The sequence below is a fragment of the Phoca vitulina genome, unplaced genomic scaffold (assembly GCF_004348235.1).
Source record: "Phoca vitulina isolate PV1807 unplaced genomic scaffold, GSC_HSeal_1.0 scaffold80, whole genome shotgun sequence".
Taxonomy (NCBI): Eukaryota; Metazoa; Chordata; class Mammalia; order Carnivora; family Phocidae; genus Phoca; species Phoca vitulina.
Window position 1 is genome coordinate 1,768,317 of NW_022589783.1, and position 19,481 is coordinate 1,787,797.

The 19,481-nt window shown below is 58.3% G+C and overlaps 1 protein-coding gene across 1 annotated transcript in view; it reads left to right on the top strand.

Moving 5' to 3' along the window:
• MNX1 (motor neuron and pancreas homeobox 1) overlaps window positions 1-4,343 on the top strand; it is a 4,971-nt gene extending 628 nt beyond the window's left edge. Inside the window, exons 2-4 of the mRNA XM_032394334.1 lie at window positions 3-275; window positions 3,206-3,366; window positions 3,981-4,343. Of these exons, the coding sequence (XP_032250225.1) occupies window positions 3-275; window positions 3,206-3,366; window positions 3,981-4,343 (797 nt within the window). The remainder of the gene's footprint in view (window positions 1-2; window positions 276-3,205; window positions 3,367-3,980) is intronic.
• The last annotated feature ends 15,138 nt before the right edge of the window (window positions 4,344-19,481 follow it).

Consider the following 19,481-nt stretch of genomic DNA (forward strand, 5'->3'; position numbering starts at 1 on the left):
GGGGCTGCACCCCGGGGGCGCGCAGGGAGGCGCGGGCCTGCCCGCGCAGGCGGCGCTCTACGGCCACCCGGTCTACGGCTACTCGGCGGCGGCGGCGGCGGCCGCGCTGGCCGGCCAGCACCCGGCGCTCTCCTACTCCTACCCGCAGGTGCAGGGCGCGCACCCTGCGCACCCCGCGGATCCCATCAAGCTGGGCGCCGGCACCTTCCAGCTGGACCAGTGGCTGCGTGCGTCCACCGCGGGCATGATCCTGCCCAAGATGCCCGACTTTAACTGTGAGCACCGCGCGGCCCCCGGGCCTGGGGAGGAAGGAAGGGAGAAATGGGGGAGGGGGAGTCCTGGCACACGGTTTTCCCGCGCATCCTCCTCCACCCGGCACCTCCTTGTCCTTGCTCTCTGCTCCGAGAGCACGGGGGGAGGGCCGAGAAGCCGCCTGGGCTCCGCCCGGGGCCCGCGAAGACTTATGTGGACTGCACGCTGTGGCCTTGGCAGCGAATTATTAAAATGGCCACGCGCGGGCCCTGCTTTCTCTTCCTCTCCTAACGGGAAGGGGCAGCTGGAGGTGTGAGACTAAAATCTAATCATTAACCGGCAGGCTAGAGGAGAAGGAAGTGGTGGGGGAAGGCGAGCCAAACAGCGTCCAAGTTAGGCTGGCTTGGGCATCGAGGCCACCTAAACCAGGGGCTTATCTCCAGGGAAACGAACTTAGGTAACGCATTATGGGTTCTGGAGAGACCCCCAGTCCCTCCCAGGAGGAGAGATTCAGGAGCAGAGAACAAGAAATGGGCTTCAAGAGGCCAGGGCCGCAAGGCCAGGTCCCTGGCTATGCTCTGGCCATTTGCAGGGGTTCTGCCCGCCTCTGTAAGGGCGCGTGGGCCCCGGTGTGATGCCCAGCAGGCAGATGTCCTGACCTGAAGAGAGCGGTGGCATGCCCCTGCAGAAGGGATGTGCCTCTTTCACGAACCCCATCATAGGGACTCTAAGTAGCAGGTGCCCGCCCAGAATTGGAGGCACCCAACACAGAGCGAACCCCTCCCCAAGACAGGAGCGAGGGACAGCTAGCTGGCCACCCCCAGCCTGAGAGCTGCTGGGTTGTGGGCAGCATGCTTGCCATGCAGGTGGTATGCCTCCGGGAGGCCTGAGCCCACTGGACTCTCCTGGCCCGTTGGGCGGGCACGCTGGGCTGGCACTCTGGGAGTCTGGATCTCCCCTCTGCTCGCCCCACCCGGGCTCCACAGGGAGGGTGATGCATGAGACTTTACGTTTTCAGCTGCAGAACACCCAAACAAAGAGACCCCATTGTTTCCTTCTGAGTGGAAGTGTTTAGACTGGGGAGATGCAGGCATAGGAGGGGAAAAAGCAAAAAGGAAAACAAAAATAAACACTTGGCAGAATTCAGATTCCTCTGCTAGAAGCCATGGTTGTGACTAAACAGAGAAAAGCTAGGGGCCTGAGAGCTGGAGAAGTCACAGCTGGGTGAGAAAATCCCAGCCTGCGGACTGTTTGCCCCTAGCCACCCCAGGCTTTCTCCAGCTCCCAGAAGACCCCAATGGCCACCCAGCCTGTCCAGGTGGAAGTCAGCCCCTTCTGATCCGCAGCAGGGAAAGCCTGGACTCACCTTTCAGTTTGGGGCCGCAGCTTCGGACATATCTGAACCTGCTGATCCCGGGTCAGCCAAACCCAAGGCACTCTTCCTGGACCTGGCTGTGAGCAGAGCCAACAATCCCCTTCTGATGGAAAGCCACCCATGGGTGTTCCTTATGATCTGCATGTCCCAGAGCCTGGGATGCTTAGTCTCCCACTGAGGGGGGTGGGGATCTCCACACAGACCTCCCCTGGGCACTGGGTTCTGGGCTCCCTGCCCCCCCTTCCCATGGTTTCCTGGGCCTGTGTGGAGCTCAAGGTCGCTCAGAAAATTGGTGAAAGTCACATCCCTTTTGCCCATCCCTGATTCCTAATCTTGACCTAGAGGTAGCAGAATTAAACCCAGCCTGCTTTAAGTTTAGAAAAGGAATCTAAATACCAAATCCTAAAAGGGCGATAATAAACAGGCCAGGACGCCGGAATGTCTTCTGAGAGTCCCTCCTCTGTCGCTGGAACACCTGTTTGGTTTCCTCTAATTGGTTGTCTCTGCTGTTGGATGGCATTTCCCAAATGGTCCCTCTGGAGTCAGTGTTTTAATTAAAGTTCTAATGTATTTTCAAGTTGGGAATTGGGGCCTCATTTAACTAAAGCTGGGGGCGTGGGCCTTCCCGTAAAGCAAATTGCCCACCCGGGGGGCCTGCGCTCAGCCGCTGGGCTGCCCTCTTTTCTATCCTTTCGTTTATTGTCTAACACTCGTAAGGCTCCTGGGAAATCAAGGGAAGTCTCGTTTTTTGAGGTCATAAAATTCTCTGATGTAACCGTGTGAAATTATGTAAATACAGCCGAGGGACCTCCTTGAACGTTCAGAAAGCCGGATCCCCCCTTTGCCTGGCCTTCAATTGGCGAAATGAGATCTGTCCTGGAAAGTCTTCCAGTCTCCCTGGGCTTTGCCCCTCAGCAACGGGGGCAGGAGTGTCAAGAAGAGTTTTCAGTGGGGAGTGTGATGAATTCACATGTTTGGGTCCAAGATGTGTTCCTTCTCCTTCTATCCTTCCTTCTCTCTTTGCTTTTGCCCTACTTTTACTCCTCCTTTTGTAGTTGAGGAGGTGGTGGTGGGAATCCTGCATTAGTTCCTTGCTGGCTGGGAGGAAATGGGACTGGTAATTCCGGAGACCTGTTTGGATTTGAGGCTGAGTTGCGGGGGTGGGTGCTGGGTGAGGAGTGGAGAGGAGCTATGCCTCTCTGGCCTCGGCATCCTGCCTGTCTGTCTGGTTCTTCTACACTGCCCCGCACCCCCCAGATGGACAGGGCTGCCCTAGGTGATAGGCTCTCTTTAATCAGAACACCCAGACCCTGAGTTAAAAAGAAAAAAAATATACTGAATCGCATTAAACCCAAACCCGCATGGCTCCACCTGGTATCCAGGTCCTGGGCTCCAGGGCCTCCTCTGGTCACTGAGTCCCTTGGGGACAGGGTGCTCACATTGAAGGAAGAGCAGCCACTTGGCAGGGCTGGTGGGCCAGGTGGCGGCCTGGGGGAGGTGGCGCTGGGGGGCCGTGGGGGGGTCGGAGGACGGAGGACAGCGTCAGGCTGCAGGCCTCACGCCCCTCTCTGTCCCCAGCCCAGGCGCAGTCCAACCTCCTGGGGAAGTGCCGCCGGCCCCGCACGGCCTTCACCAGTCAGCAGCTCCTCGAGCTGGAGCACCAGTTCAAGCTCAACAAGTACCTGTCACGGCCCAAGCGCTTCGAGGTGGCCACGTCGCTAATGCTCACGGAGACCCAGGTACACCGCCCCCTCCCCCCACGCCACCTCAACACAAGCTGGCCTCCTAGGGGCCGCTCTTGGCAACTGGAGCAGCGCCTCCTGACTTTAGGGGGACGGCTAATGTCCGAGGCAGAGTCCGCGTTTGCCCCGCTAGGGTTCATCTACCAAGCCCAGCGGTCTGATTCAGTAGGCTGAGGTCAGACCCAGAACTCTGCTTTTTAAGGACACTTCCACCCACTCCCCCATTCTGAAGCCATGGTCCTCAGGCCACGTTTGAGAAACCTCATTCCAGAAAGAGGGGGAACATCTTGAGACTTACAGATATGGACCCTAGCTGCTCCGGCCCTTCCTGGGCAGTGGGCGCCGCACCTCTAGAAAAGGACAGGAATCCGGCAGTGGAGGTCCTAGTCTGAGCTTCCGTGGAATCCCCCAGCCCCACTCCTGGGGTTGCTGATGCCAAGGGGGTGGGGGGCTCCTTCCCGCTGGAGCCTCTGTGTCCCCTACTCCGAAGCCCGCTCCTGCGCAGCGTGCGGGAGGCCAGGACCCTGCGAGGGGCAGGAGGTGGGGGCCTCCGGAGAGACGGACGGGGGGGATGGAGGTGGCCGCTTTCTCACCCCCTCTCGTGCCCTCAGGTGAAGATCTGGTTCCAGAACCGGCGGATGAAGTGGAAACGCAGCAAAAAGGCCAAGGAGCAGGCAGCGCAGGACGCTGAGAAGCAGAAGGGCGGCGGGGGCGCGAGCAAAGGTGTCAACACAGAGGACAAGGGAGAGGAGGAGCTGCTGGGGCCGCCGGCGGCTGGGGACAAAGGCAGTGGACGCCACCTGCGGGACTTGAGGGACAGTGACCCCGAGGAGGACGAGGACGACGAGGACGAGGACCACTTCCCCTACAGCAACGGCGCCAGCACGCGCGCCGTGTCCTCCGACTGCTCCACCGAGGCCGACTCGCCGCCTCCCCGGCCTGGGGGCCCCGGGCACCAGCCCCAGCCCCAGTAGGGGCCCCGCAGGCCTGTGAGCCTGCCGGTCGGCGCTGCCCGTTGGGGACGGAGAGGGAGGCCCAGCAGGTTCAAACTTGAACTCCCGTTCTTTTTAATTTAATTTCGGTTAGTGTTGGGGCATAGTGTTTGTGAGAAGAGCTAGCTGACCGCTCTGGGGGGAGCCTCCACTCCCCTCCTCCTGATGGAGAAGGCAGGAACCTACAGTGCTGGACCACCTGGAAAACTTGAAACCTTCTCCGGAATCGACATTCTGCTGAGTATTGAAAAAGGGAAAACGTTTTGTGCTTACCTATCTTAGGGGGAACTTTATGTCATGAGCATTCAAACCGCTGGAAATCTCAAAACTGTACTGTCTTTATTTTTGTATATTGTATTTATATATATATATATATAAAGAAGCATCTACTTATGCATGCTAAATTATTATTTAGCTTCTCCCATCGCCCACGATGGAATGTAAAATAAATTGGTTTTTTACTGGATGAGAGTGCAGGTCTTTGGAGAGGGAGTTATGAAAGCGCACTGGACTATTTTTGTTGTTGAAATGATGGGGGGGTGGTGTATTCCGCAACTGACAGCGAAAGGTGCAAATGAGAATGGCAAACAGGTGTTAGGAACACCTCCTCTTCTGGGCTGTGACGTGGGCGGGGAACCTGATTCCCGCCGCTGGGGAGGCCTAGGTGCGAAATGTTCGTAAAAATACCTGAGACCAGGTGTCAGCGCGTGTCCGAATGCGTGAATCTCGGGAGAGTGACTTTGGATTCCGAGTATTTATTTTTTCATTTCCTTGAGGATCTTGCTTCGCTGGCGCTCGTGGAAACACACTGTCTGAATGTTTCAGAAAATACGCTTTGAAACGACGAGATGATTTTCCTGGTCCGGGGTCGGGACTGCCTCGAGTAACCCCGGGCTTCTCCCCGGCCCTCTCTCCCGCAGGACCTGTCTAGCTGCGGCCAGAACCGTGTTCCTGGGATCTGGGCAAACGTCCGCGAGGACAGCAGCGGGCGGCCGGTCGCTTCCCGCCAGCGCTGCCGTGGCTCCGGGTGAACCAAGCTTGCGGCGGGCGCCATGCGTCACCTGCCGAGCCGGCCGCTGCCACGTGCTGCACACCAGCCCCGCGGCACCTGCGCGCCGGGTCCGCGCCCGCCCCTCCCCCCCCAGCGACGGTCCGGGCCGCCCGTGGGCCCAGAGGAACCAGGCGGCCAGGGCGCGCGGCTTCTCTCGCCCTCCCTCGTGCCCTCCTCCGTCCTTCCGTTTCTCCCTTTTTCTCCCCAGCCGCTGCGCGCCGGGCCCGCGCCCCCTCCCCCTGCGCGCCCTCCCCCTGCGCGCCCCCCCCCTGCGCGCCCCCTCCCCCTGCGCGCCCCCTCCCAGCTGATAAATGAGTTCAGAAGGGCCAGGCGTTTCATTTGGGTGATTACCGCGGGCCAGCGGGGCCGCTCCCCTACCTCAGGGCCGGGGTGAGATTGATATCCTCCCTGGCAGCTCATTATCACCCCGGGCTCGTTCCATAAAATGCAACGTCAGCTGAGGCCGGGCGCGGCGCAGCCGGAGCGGGGGAGCAGCTGCGGGCAGGGCGCGGGGCCTCGGCCGTCTCGGGTCCAAAGGTGCTCTGGGGGGCTGGCTCTGCAACTGCGGGATAGCCAGAGGGCCCCGCGAAAGCTGGTGGGAACCGCAGAGGGCGGCTGGGGAGGGAGAGAAGAGAAAGACAGGTGCCTTTCGGGGTTCAAAAAACCCAAACCGAGCCAAACCTTGGCAGTCCGCGACCAGGGCGCGTTAATTCCTAACACGTTGGTGGTTTGGCCTGCAGCGCTCTCCTCCCCGGCTGGCTTCACTCCGCGTCGTGCCCCTGCCCGGCCGGCTCGGTCCGCGCCCCCAGCTCAGCGCAGGGCAGCCGGGGCCGGTGGCGGGGCCTGCGAGGTGGGGTGCCCCCCCCGAGGGGCAAAAGCCCCGGCCGGTCGGGAGCGGCCGGCTCGCCCGGGGCGCGGGGGAGCGGAGCCCTGGAGGCAGCCGTGCGTCCCGACCCGCCGCAGCGCGCAGAGCAGGCCCGGCGGCGGCGGGGACTTGGCGGCGGGAAGGCCCGAGCGCCCGCGGCCCCAGCGCCTGCAGCCAGCTGCCTAATCGCGGCGGAATTTATCTCGCTAATAAATTTAATGATCAATTCGTTCTTGTCACAGTAGCTCTTCCCCAAATCAATTATAGCAAATTTAAATATAATCACTGGCTCATCCTCACCCACTCCGGGCACGGCGAACAATTCATTCCGCCTAATGAAGGGCCGCCAGGCCCTGCTCCGCCCGCCTCGCGGGGCGCGCCCCCCACCCCGCTGACCGCGCGGGGGGGCGGTGTGAGAGGCTCTGCAGGCGCCCCCACCCCCCGGACCCTGTTTCCACGACCTGGAGTCAGGTCCTCGCGGCCCGAGCCCAGGGGGACACAAGCCCACGCTCCGCAGGGCTATGGCGCGGGCCTCCCGGCTTTCCACCAGGGCTACGGTGCGCCGTGCAGACCCTGCAGGCGCCGGGTCGCTGCAGCCCGGGGGCTGGGTCCCCAGCGAGGCCCCCAGCCAGCCTGACCCGCTCACTACCGAGGGCCGGATCCTGAGCCTGCTTCTCTTCACCCTAGTGGGAGATTCTCCTTCGTTCTCAGAAAAGAGGCACCTGCCCTGGCGAGTGTCTCCAGCATGTACAAAAGGGTGTGGATAAAGCCCTTTTTGTGACAAAGAAACCAATCTGCAGGTATCTTCCAGGTGACAGCCCGCAGTCCTGGCAGAGCTGTGGCCCAGGGTCCCAGGCCTCTACAGCAGCTTTAACAGGCAGAGTCTGAGAAGTACAGAAACGACTAGATCCTAGAGGAAGTGGGTCTGTTCCTTCTGAGGTGGGCCTTCCACAACCCAGCCCCAGAGGGAAGTCAGCTTGGCAAGATCAGTTTAAAAGACTTTCTATGACACCAAAAGCAAAAATAGACAAATGGGATTACATCAAACTTGAAAACTTTTGCACAGCAAAGAAAAACAGTCAACAGAATGAAAAGGCAACCCAGGACTGGGAGAAGATATTTGTAAATCATGTATCTGATAAGGGGTTAATATGCCAAAATATAAAGAACTCATACAACTCAACAACAAAAATGAGAATCCGATTTACAAAAAGGCAAAAGGCTTGAATAGAGATTTCTCTGAAGTGGACATACACATGGTCCACAAGCACATGAAAGGGTGCTCAACATCACCCATCACCAGGGAAATGCAGATCAAAGCCACCATGAGCTTCCACCTCACAGCCATTACCATGACTATTACAAAAAAATGAAAACAGAGAATAACAAGTGTTGGCGAGGATATGGAGAAATCGGACCCTTTGTGCACTGCTGGGAAGAATGTAAAATAGGGCAGCCACCGTGGAAAACAGGATGGAGTTTTCTCAAAAACAAACAAAACAAAAAACCCTAGAAACACCATATGATGCAGCAGTCCTACTTCTAGTTGTATAGCCAAGAGAACTGAATTTAAATGGGATCTGGAAGAGGGATTTGCACACCCATGCTCGGGCAGCAGTGTTCACAGTAATCAGGAGGTGGAAGCAATGTAAGTGTCCACAGTTGAAGAGAGAAAGAAAATGGAATATATCACACCATGGAATATTATTCAGCCTTTGAGAAGAAGGAAATCCTGCTCCCCGCCACCACACGGATGGACCTGGAGCACGTTATGCTGCATGAAACAAGCCAGTCACTAAAAATACAAATACTGCATAACTGTCCTTACAAGTGGAATCTAAGTCAAACTTTTAGAAGGTAGGAGGGTGGTTGTCAGGGCCTGGGAGGAGGGGGAAGGAGCTTTTCAATGGATACAGAGTTTTAGCTTTGGGAGATGAAAAGATTCTAGAGATCTTTTGCCCGACCACAGTTAACAGTACTGGACTGACACTTAAGACAGGCCTTCCTTCCTTCCGCTCCTCCCGCCCCGTCCCTCCCTCCAAGATAGGACAGACTTGCTGTGGAAAATCCAAATCCCCGGGAAGGCACAGGAGGGGAGCCCCGGACCAGAGCAGGAGGGCGTCTGGCGGTCCGAGGCTGCGCTGTTGAGCGTCAGGCCCCGAGCTCAGGCGGGTGCCTTGGAGCACCTCCAGGGTCTGCGGCGTCCCCTGCGCACCCCCTCCAGCCCAGGGTCCCGGGGTGGCCAGGCGGGTCTGCGCTCCTGGGGTGGGGAGTGGCGGGCGGCGCAGCGCGGTGGGGTGGCGGAGGGGGGCCCGCAGGGAGGGGCCGGTGCCGGGTGTGGGCGACGTGGGGGCGTGCTCCCCGCAAACGCGCGCGGCCCCCGTCTCGTATCAAAGTCCTGCGGCGCATTGTGTCTCCCTCAATAAAACTAATCCCTTCGGAGGTGTGACCTCCGCCAAGAATGCTGCCCTGTTCCAGACTACAAGGCAAGTATGTTTTTCAGATTCGGTTTTTATGGTCGGATTAAAGTTTATTTTCCATAATAGGGCACCTAATAAAACTCATAAAGCCGGGTCGGGCCTCCAGCTGGTGGCCTCGTTTAACACTTTCACTTCGTAAATCACGCGCCAGGTGTGTCCCCAACTGGACGCCAACGAGAAACCCCCTCCCCCTCGCTGGGTCCAGGCCCGCCGTTCGAGCCCCCGGCGAGCGGGCTGGAGCGGGCCGGGTGGGGGCGGGTCTCGTCCCCCCTCCGCCACCCCCCCGCGGCCCGCGCCCCTAGACCCGCCACCCTCCCCCCGCCCGCCCCCGGCCCCGCGCCGACCCCGCGCACCTGCCGCCCCCCAGGTGTACACAAGGTTCCGGACAATGTGCGGCTCCTCCGGGCCATTGTCCGCCCGCGCTCGGGCAGGACAAAGGGTGCCCCCACCCCGGGCGGCCTCGGCCGGGGGGCGGCGGGCGCGGTTTACCCAGCTGGGGGGAGGAACAAAGGCCCGCCGCCTTATCTCGGCGGGGCGCGGGGTCAGGCCGGGGGCGCGGGGGGCGGGAGGGCCAGCGGGCCGAGCTGGGGTCGCCGAGCCAGGTCCTGCGCGGGGGTGGGGTGGGGTGGGGGGCCCTCCCGCCCTGCGCCGGATGCGGTCACCCGTCGCCCCTGCTGCTCCGCCGTCCCGACCTCGCCACCCCGGGCTGTGCAAGGGGCGCCTGAGACGCTCCCACGAGGTCTGGGGGTGCGGGGCGGAGCCGTGGGAATAAGGATCTCCCACAAGCAGGGAACGGTGCCTGCGGTTAGGGTCCGAAGTTCACCCATTTTCATTATAATGTCTGGTTTCCTGTCGGTGGTTAATATTCCCCTCCACCTTCCCTATTAATATCCTTTCTTCCAAGCATAAAATTTCCCGTTCTGTCGTGAAATAAGACCTAGAAAAAGGAGAACCAGGGTCGTCTGGGAGAGGGTTGGTGCGGAGAGAAGGGCGGCCCTGTTCCCCGGAGCGGGTGGTGCGCTCCAGGCAGACGGCCCGGCCTCCTGCAAACCGCGGCCCGGTGGGCGTCCTCCCAAGCAGAGGCCCAGGCTGGGGCTGCGGGGCTCCGGTTTTTTTTTTTTTTTTTTATATAATAGAGAGGCCAACACCGTGACAGGAAACTTGCAGTTTATTTTTTAAAATAGATAAATCTGTAAAGCAAATGCAAAATTTTTTTTCCTGGGTCTGCAACATGTCCTTAGCACCTTTTACCACCCTGGTGGGTTTATCCTGGTGATGAAATGTTCCCCGGGGGGGGGGGTCATCAGATTCCCATATATGTCCTCGGATCAGGTACCTGTGTGACACTCTAGGCTTTTCCACCACAGAACAGATAATAATAGCCAACTCGGGCAGTCATTCCTTCACCCAGACTTCTCAGAGTATCTGCTATAAGTTAGACGCCGTTCCAAGCACTGAGATACACGGGTGAGCAAAACAGCCCGGAATCTCCATCCTCCTGAGTTGCATTGTATGGGGAAGAGAAGAATAACAAACAATAAATACATAAATTATATAATGTAAAAGGTGCGTGAATACATGAGGTTATGTGCAAGGTTGTAAATCATGGTAAAGTAAGGCCAAGGCAGGTCTAGAGTGCTCAGCGCAGTCCTCCGGGACCGCAGCAGCCACCTGGAACCTCATCCGAGACCCAGGTGTGCCGCGGTGATGGGAGTGTGAGCAGGCGGGTTGTACGTCCCCTGCCTCCTTTCAGTGGCGAGGGTTCGAGGGATCGGAGGCCTTGAGGGATCGTGCAGGACGTTGATCCAGTGCCCAGACCACCACATGCTCGCTTCCTAGCCCTTCTGCCGGAGTAAATATTCCAGAACACAGAATAGAGAGGCATGTGGGCAGTGCAAACAGGGGTTTTGAGAGAGAAATAGATTACATGTATGATTTCTTTTTCTTCTTTTATTGAGATCTACCTGACATATAACACTGCTTTAGTTTTAGGTGCATACTTTCTTTAAGATTTATTTATTTTAGGGAGGGGCGGAGGGAGAGGGAAAACGAGAGAATCTTAAGCAGCACCACACTGAGTGAAGAACCGACGCAGACCGCAGACCTCGATCCCACGACCCTGACATCATGACCTGAGCCGAAACCAAGAGTCGGACGCTCAACCGACTGAGCCACCCAGGCGCCCCACATGCATAATTTCTTATTTTTAATAATTCACACATTTGACAGCACTCTAGAAAATAAAAGAGAAAAACAAAATTTTCACATAAAAGATTCACCGCCAATTTGAGAGACTTGGGAAGATCTCCGGAAGAGGGCGCGTAGGCCCAGTGACCCGATGCCGGGCCCAGGCCATGTGTCACTGAGAGCAGGGCATGGACAATGCCCCTCACCGCACACTCAGGGACCGCGGACGCCCTCTGCCCTGCCGGGTACCTGCGCAGCATCCCCTTTGCACGAGTGTCCGCGTCCACACATCCGCATGTGCTGTCCTTCCTGCTGGACTCACCTCACTCTCTCCTGACTCCGATCCAGTGTCGCTGGGCCCCGGACGAAGTCTCTGTGCCCTGAGCAGAGGGCCCCCCGCCCCGGGCCTGCCTCGGGCCTCCCCTGAAGTATGGCTGGGGCAAGGGCCTTGTGCCCTGTGTGCAAGTGCCCCCATCTGAAGAATAAGGGCTCTATCAGTCGCCGTCTCACAGAGCGAGGTGAGGGTGGGGCACTACTGGACATTTATAGCAGTGTGGACCCCGCACACGGCTCCTGGGGTCGTCGAACCGAAGAAGAATGCCCCCCCCCATGTGTACTTCTTCAGCCCAAGCTCTCCGGACCCATGCGGCACACAGAGCACACTCTCGAACTCTCCTGGGGCCATTGCAGCTCAGGAGAGTCTGGGAAAAGATGTGCAGTAGGGGTAAGGGAGGAGGGAGGGGGGGCAGGGGCGTGTGCCGGGGAGGAAGTCGTCGTACACAGAGCCAGAAGGCAGAGGTGGGGTGAAACCCCGGCTCAGCACACACCGACTGGGTGGCCTTGGGCAAGTGACTTCACTTCTCTGAGCCCCAAGGTCGTCCTCTGTCAAGTGGGGAAGGCAGCGCCCGCCTCCCAGAGGCTGTAGAGACCGGCAGCGCGCACACAGAGGGAGCGCTGGTCACAGAGGAAGTCAGTCGCACCCACTCCCCTCCTGCCGTCTCCCTCAGAGCCTGTGGTCTCCTGCCGGTGGGACCCCCCTTCTCCATGCGCTGCCCTCCTGGGCTTGCTGTCGGTGGCCTGTGCACCTCGGGCCCCACCCTACTGCGTCTGCGGCCCGTGAGCAGAGGCACAGAGGAGCGAGGAGGATGCTGTTGGCAGCCCGTGGATCACCCCTGGTGCCTGGCTGGTCCTCTCCCCGCTTGCCTTGCATGGGAACATGAATCCTAACCGACCGGTGCGACATGTGCGAATGGGATGTGGCCAGAGCCTCGACGAATGCTTGCTGGCCAGCTGGGCGCGGGGCTGGCCGGTGGGTGCGGGGACGTGCGGCCCACGGGCACAGGTCCGGCTGAGCCCCTCTCCCCGGATCAGCGGAGCAGCGTTCGCGGGGGCTTGTCGCGCAGCAGGCGCTCTTCAACCCAGCGCGTGCCACGTGGCCCACACCATCTTTCCAAGCCACGCCCGCACAAGGACGTCAGGGGGTTCCGGACCACTGAGCGCGGCGCGGACCACTGGTGGACCCCTGCCTTCGAGATTCCATAGTATTGACTGACTCATGTGCCAGGCGCTGTGCCAGGCTCTGGACGGAAGGCAGAAAGCGGCCGAGCCATCCGTGGCCTCGACTGTTACTACCGAGTGTGGCATAGCCCACGGGGGCCACAGCAGCTGTCCTCTCGGTCAGGACTGGGGGGCTCAAGTGACAGCAGAGCCAAAAACACCAGAGGGTCGCACAGACAGACGTTTGTTTCTCTCTCCTACGCACCTAGGCTGCCCAGGGCTGGGCTGGGGGCCCCACGATCACCAGGGACCCAGGCCCATTATCTCGTGGCCCATCTTAATCACATGGCTTCTCCTCCATGGTTCAAGATGGCGCTTGGGCCCCACATCCCAGCCAACGGGGCAAAGGACAAAGGACGAACAAGTGTGTATCCTTGCGAGGAGTTCAGAAACTGGCCCTTTCTCCTCAAGTGGCGAGCGCTCTTCACGCGGCCACCGTGAGCCTCGCTGGGAACTGGGACACGGGTGTGTCCGGCTGGCTGCAGGCCTAGCCCTGCTCCGGATGACAAAGGGGGTGAAGGGATATTGGGGAACAACTAACAAACTCTGCCACAGGTGTGTGTTTGTGTTGGTTCTTTATGTTTATTGTAGTAGAACACACGTAACGATACGTGTCATTTTAGCCACTTGTGAGTGTACAAGTGGTGGATTCGACCCACTCACAATGTTGTGTGCCTGTCAGCACCATCTACCCCAAACTCTTCCGTCATCCCCCACAGAAGCTCTGTCCCCATTAAACAAGAACCCCTCCCTGGGCCGCTGGGAACATCTACTCTGCCTCTGAGAATCTGCGTATTCTAGGTCTGTTTGGGTTCTTTTTAAACTTCCCATAGTTCCCAGCGTCCCTAGAGATGAACCCATAGGAAGGGCCCATAAGTAAAGTTGGTTTCTCCCCCCAACTCAGCAAAGTTGACATCACCCCCCCGACGTCTGAGCAACCCCCAGTCCGGGCTCTGCCCCGTGTGGCGCTGCACCCACCCCACGATACACCAGTCCGCCGCCCACCTTTCTCTGATACCGGTGTTAGCATTTCTAAATGAAGCTCAAACACGCCGATCCCGACTAGGACATCCCCAAGAGCCCCAGGGTTGGGGAGTGAGGAGAAGCCGCGGTTCACCCAGTCTGGAGGGACTGAAAACTATCACCCCTGGCCAAACATTTCACTCTGAAAAATAAAGGCCGTGCCTCAGAAAACACAAGTCCTCTGCTAAATTTAAAACCAGAAATCTAGGCTGATTTTGTAGCTCTCAGAAATCCTTTCCTCCGTTTCACAGGTAAAGAAAACACCAGAAATGCCACGTAGTGCATTCTTGGCAGCTTCCACAATTGCTTGAAAAATCCAAGCGTTTTCCAAGAAGCCGCCAGGGGAGCTCACGACCTGCCCGAATCTCTGGTGGCCTCCTGTGAGCTTTTCTCTCTGAAGCTCCCCGTTCGCAGGTGGCCCACGGAGAGGCCCCAACGTCCCCCGCACCGGGAGGCTTTGGAGGCCTTCTATCTTCAAAAAACAAAGTAATTCACTTTTAATGACTGCCGGTGTTTCCTTTCCCAGTTCTATTTGAGCAGATAATGTGCCTGAGGCTTGCCCGACAGGGTCAAACCACCGTGACCTTCATAATCAGAGAGCAGAAATGGATTGTATTTACCCACAAATGTTACTCAGTCTCCAGGGCCAGCTGCCTCCTAATCACAGGTGCTGTGATACCATTTTGCTTTCACCAGGCCTCACGCTCACAGGCGACAAAGTGCTTTCTGATTCCTCCCAGCCAGCTGCGAACCCCGCGGCTGGCGAGGCGTTTCCCACCGAGAGTCCACGGCCCGGGGAGCGCTTGGCGGGTGGGCACCCGGCGCACCTGACGACTCGCCCGCTGAGCGCCCCCTAAGCCTTCAGAATGGCGGAAGAGGGGGTGAGCGGGGACCAGAGATCCCACGAGCCCCCCTAGGATCCAGGCACCACGTGGGAACGTGAAACCGTCTGACCGCCATCAGCGGACCAGGCCCCCGATCTCAGGTGGGGCGGTGGCAAGATCGTCCATCACGGACTGTCTCACACGAGATCGCTGCCAAACACACGTTTCCTCGAGACCAGCGCCTGCTTCTATTCTGCTGCGAGTTTGGCCGGAGCTCGGCCCGGAGGCCCGCAAGCCCGCAAGCCCGCAACGAGAGCTCCGGAAATGCTGGTCTCTCGGACGGGCAGGTGGCCACAGGCCTGGAGCAGAGCAGCAGGCTTCTTCCAGGCCCCGCGGGAACCGAGTCTTACCCTGGGGAGGAGCCACCTGAAGGGAGCAACTCTGGAAAGTGATGGGTGGCAATGGGGCTCCTTCCACAGCTCCCACAGCGGCCCAGACCGATGGTTCTGGGGAGACAGGCCTCGCTCAGAGCTCTTCCACAGGAACAGAGAGCTGTGTCAACAGGACCGAAGGTGTACACATCCCTTCACACACACGCGGGATAGAAAACAGCACACCCAGCTCCCCAAGCCCATCCTGTATTTTAGGATTCTCCATGACACAGCTCCTGGTGAATTTACAGGGTGTGGAAGGCAGGGCCACGTCCCTGGACAGAGCCCTGGTCTGCAGCCTTCCCCAGGCCCAGCCCCTGCTGCCGGGGGCCTCTGCAGCTTGGTCTCGCGGTGTTGGTCCCACAGGTGCTAAAGTAGAAAAGCAGACTCTGCCCTATTAAATCTGATGTAGAAAGCAGAGTGTTTTAAAAATCTCATTGTCCATATGAGTCAAAAAGTGCAAGGGTGCTAATGAGGGCTATATGGATTTCACCTGCTGGTCTGGGGCCTGGCTTGAAATGCACTTCCTTCACTAATCAGAAGTTTGAGGGCAAGGATAAAATAAATCCCAAATAATCACGTCGTATTTTTGATGAGTTAAGTAAGTGTGCGTTATGCCCTACACGCAGGAACTTGCTGCTCTCCCCGCACTTCCTAGGAAATCTGGGGACAGAGACAGAGCCAGAGTTGCTGCTGGAAACCCTCTCAGGTGCAGGTGAGGCGACGGGCACCGCAGGGGTGTGACGGGCACCCCAGGTGAGGCTCCTGGAGTAGTAACAAGTTCCCCCTTGCTCATGCTGCATTTCAGTCCTGAGCCCCATCTCATCCCTGCAGATTTTGCCCAAGACCTTGTCTGGTGCTGCACATCATCTCCAGGACTTAGGGTGACCATCCCTTCACCACTTTCTGGGACCTTCCCAGCTTTAGCACCCAAAGAGCTCCATCCTGAGAACCCCTGATTCCTGGACAAACAGGACAGCTGGTCACCCTGCCTGCTCCGCTCACGGACAGGAGTAAAGATCAGCAGGAAGAAGACATGAGGACAGTTAGTGAGCCCATCCCAAGTCTTACAGAGATCACCGCTGTAATCACAGATGTCCACAAACCCAGCTGAACAATTAGAGAAAACATAAAGGGCAAGCTGACTTCCTCAGCAATCGTAGTTCCAAGGTGGGGCGGCTGCCATGGGTTGACGGTCAGGGGAGGAACTGGCCATGAGCTGGGCTGGTGGCGGTGCTGGCCAGGTCTGACACACCGCGTCCCTCTGCACCTTACGACTGACCAAGGGGCATGTCTCGTGAGGGTCACTGCCTCGTTACAGTGGGATTGCACGGTGTGATGCCTAGTCTTTGTTTTTAATAGGCCACGCACAACGTAACAGAACGGTGCTGATGGTGTAATATGTACCCCAAACCTACATATTGGGCCACGGAGGGTAGTTATGCAGGAGTTTCAAGGCCATGCAGCTGGGAGTTACAGAAGCTTGGCGGTGCACCCAGGCCTTCCCTCCACCCGGCCGGACCTTGCCCCCGACAGGCAGAAGACCATGCCACCCACCTGGAAGGCTGCAGAACCGTGCTCCGCGGAGCCCACCACAGCCTGGCGGCTCCTGTACGCTGGGCCAGGAACGGATCCTCTGCACTCGCCGTGGCCAACAGTAACATCTTAACGTGTACAAGGCAGGGAATCGCTTGTCACTACTTCAGTAGACTAAAGACGTGTAGAATTTGATCTTATCCAGGCAAAGGGGAGAGGAGCAGAGGAAGACTCATTTTATGTGCTCATGCTTTTTTTGAAGTTTATTTTTATTTATTTACTTAAATAATCTCTACACTCGAGCTGGGGCTCAAATGCACGGCCCCGAGATCAAGAGTCGCACACTCTACTGACTGAGCTGGCCAGGTGTTCCACTAGGAAGAGTCGTTTTAAAATAAGAATGCCAGCTAATAATGTAGGAGGAGGGGCCATTTTGCAACCCCCAAGTCTGGCAAGGGTGACAAATGGCTGCCTAAGCCACCCACTAACTATTGGTGGGCAACAGGAAATCCACATTTTGCCATTTTTTCCCCTTGTAACATGTCCTTAGATTTGGTGATTAATTTCCCTTAATAATGACAAAGGTAAAAATGTACCTGTACTGTGGAGAGGTCTGGTGGCCTTGACCTGAATTAAGCGATGGAACTTGGGACTGGCGGTCACGATTATGTCCCCCAGCGCCACTGTGAGAGGCCACAGCATCGCCGTGCGGCGCTGCTCCCAAAGGGTTCACCGCGAGGCTCACAGACACGTGCAGGATTGGCCAGGACTCTTCACAAGTCTAGCGCCATGAACTTTTTTAGGAAACAGAGCGGGAGGTGTTCTACGCTAAAAGAGGAATGGAAAGGAGATGTGACGTTTGGACCTTGGCTGTATTCTTTTTTTTTTTAACATATAATGTATTATTTGTTTCAGAGGTACAGATCTGTGATTCAACAGTCTTACACAATTCACAGCGCTCACCATAGCACATACCCCCCCCAATGTCTATCACCCAGCCACCCCATCCCTCCCACCCCCAACCACTCCAGCAACTCTCAGTTTGTTTCCTGTGATTGAGAGTCTCTTCTGGTTTGTCTCCCTCTCTGGTTTTGTCTTGTTTCATTTCGTATTCTTGGTGGTGGGAACAAACCACTCTAGAAAGCTCACTTCAGAACCAGGGGCAGCGTTCACCTCCGGCCCAGCTCTCAGGTGTGCTCTCAGTGTGATGGTGGTGCCGTGGGCCCTGGAGCACGTTCTCATCCTCAGGAGACGCGGGCTGAGGCTTTGGGAGCTGAGCGTCCTGAGGTGCGCGTCTGGAGACGAGTGAGTACAAATGCACGGGGGTGTACGCACAAAAAGGAGAAAAGGCAAGCATGGCCACCACAAACACAAGAGGAGGAATGTGCCCTCTTTGGAAATACTTCTGATGGAGTAAAATGAGAGGAGCAGTCCATTATGAATGACTTTCTAGAAAGAATAATTTTTTAAATACTCCTCATCATTTTCACTTTGACCCAGGCCGAAAGCCGGCCTGCTTTGGCTCTGGCTCTGCCTGGGAGGGGTGTCCTCCCCAAGCGCTTCCCCCCCGGCGCCGGGCCGCGGCTGTGGGCGGTGGTGAGGTCCCCGCTGGAGAACACGGGGGCAGGGGGGGGCACGGGAGCAGCGCACCCCTTTGGGAGTAGGCAATCTTCAGGGGAAGGGCTGGGAAAGCGTTGCCCTGATAACCCGTGAAGGTCAGTGGCCCATACATCCTTGTTTGGACACGCTCAAGGTCAAGCCCGCTGGGCTCTGGCGGCCACGGGCACACACACTGCATTGTTTCCCGAGCCTGCGCGGCCCTCCCTGGGCCTGACATCACCTCTGCACCCTCGGGGCCCTCGAAGCCGGGCCCCATTTCCCTTTCATCATCTTATCGTGCAAACATAATTTTTCATCATTTATCCAGCTGAGCTCAAGATAAATGTCCCCTTCTTGTGAACTCGACCCTGCAGTGGTCAGCTCCTCCTGCCGGCGTCGGCAGGGTAGCGCGGGGTCCTGAACTGCAGGGGTGGGAAAAAGGAAAGAGCCGATGCCCGGGCCGGGATTACTCTCCCGACCGTTGGCAGCTCGTCCAGATTGCACAGGAGCGTTCCTGAGGCACCTGCTTGTGTGTCCTCACCCCCCGTGCTCACGGAGGTCTCACGAGGGGCTCGGGGGGCTCCGGGCGCTTAGCTCCCGCACGATGTCTGCGTGAAGCTGCCTCCCCTGTTAGCGACCTGCTGTCCACAGGACGTGTCTTTGACTTGGTTCTAGACAGCCCCAAATTCCGCGGCCGGCATTGTTCTCCGCCCTCAGGCTGCCTGACTCCTTGCGGGGCTCCCACTTCCAGGTGGTGTGTCTGCGCCCCCCCGACCCTGACCTCTGTGGGTTCCCTGGCGCCAGAGGCCAAGCTGCCCTGTCCCCCGAGGTGTCTGCTGAAGCACCCCCCTTGCTGCCACTGCTGCGCTGGCCCGTGTGGCCCGCCTGGCCGGAAGGTCACAGGAACCCGCTCACTGGCCCGCCTCTGTCACCAGCATGCCCACTTGCCCATCCAGAGTCTGGCTTCGTCGGCCAATATTTTTGAAACCCAACTTCAGGGACTTAATCTCCTTGCCAATGATCCTTTGATGGTTTGCTATCGCTGACCAAACCCCACGTCCACAGCGTGGAGACCGGGGCCCTTCGGTCAGGCCCCACGTGCACCGTGGGACTGCCATGTCTGGGGCTGGGCCACAGCAGGGCTCTGTGCCCGGGGACCCATGCCTGGCGGCGCCCCCAGAACGCCCTGCTCGGCTCCTCCCCGAGGGAAGCTCTCCATCCCTGTCCCTCTGGGCACGGCTGGCCGCTCCCCTTCACCACAGGGCCTGTTGGTCAGACTTCAACCAGCTCTCGGAGCTCAGGATGTCCCCAGGCCCGGCTCTCTGGGCAGCACTGGGCAGGCCCCCAGGAAGCGCGGGATGGGATCAACAATTCGCACTTTCGTGAGGGGCCTCCGCTGAAGAGGCTTTGAGCGGATGTCAGAGACCAGAGACACGCGAACAAACACGCCCACGCACACGACACTGAGAGCTGGCAGCGAGGCCCAGAGGGGGTGCGATCGGAGAGGAACCGTCGCGGTTGACTCCCACACCAGCCAGCGCCCCACGCGCCCCCACAGCCAGCCTGC